Source organism: Monoraphidium neglectum (assembly GCF_000611645.1).
Source record: "Monoraphidium neglectum strain SAG 48.87 unplaced genomic scaffold scaffold00267, whole genome shotgun sequence".
Classification (NCBI taxonomy): domain Eukaryota; kingdom Viridiplantae; phylum Chlorophyta; class Chlorophyceae; order Sphaeropleales; family Selenastraceae; genus Monoraphidium; species Monoraphidium neglectum.
Window position 1 is genome coordinate 3,831 of NW_014013361.1, and position 548 is coordinate 4,378.

Consider the following 548-nt stretch of genomic DNA (forward strand, 5'->3'; position numbering starts at 1 on the left):
GCGCTCCGATGGCTGGGAGCTCCGCTCGATGGCTGCCATCTCCAGCGCACCCGCCTCGCTCCGCCAGGTAGCCATCGATGTATGCCGTGCGCGTCGCCGTTCGCCTTGAGTCGCCCCCGCGCACCCCGCCCGCCTCGGCCCCAGCACCGGCTACCCAAATACCACACCCGACGCACTCCGTTCCCCCCTCCCCCACCTCCCTGGCCCTTTCGCGCACTCCTTACAGGTGGCGGGCCGCGTGCGCATTGGGCCCGACTGCGGCGTCTCTGTCAAGGGCTTCACGTGAGTGCGCCGCCACATCTGTGCCCCAGCCGCGTGAGGGCCCCTCATGGGCCCCGGCGGAGGCAGCCCCGCTTCATGCCTTGCCCCTCATGCATCACAGCGACGCCCTTTATGTGCGTCAGCGGCCCTTTCGCAATTGGTTGGTACTGTGTAATGTCAGCCTCAGGTACATCTTGTATGGGATGTAAGCACACAGGGAACAAGCCAGTGTAGCACCACCGAACCCACTCCCCTCCATCATGCCCCGCCCTTTTGCAGCCATCCCC

At 66.4% G+C, this 548-nt stretch overlaps 1 protein-coding gene across 1 annotated transcript in view; it reads left to right on the top strand.

The window, feature by feature from the left end:
- The window catches only part of MNEG_2372 (hypothetical protein), a gene marked incomplete at both ends in the record, with an annotated part of 5,907 nt that overhangs the window by 2,271 nt on the left and 3,088 nt on the right, over positions 1-548 (top strand). The window contains one exon of the mRNA XM_014049147.1: positions 227-282. Within this exon, the coding sequence (XP_013904601.1) occupies positions 227-282 (56 nt within the window). The remainder of the gene's footprint in view (positions 1-226; positions 283-548) is intronic.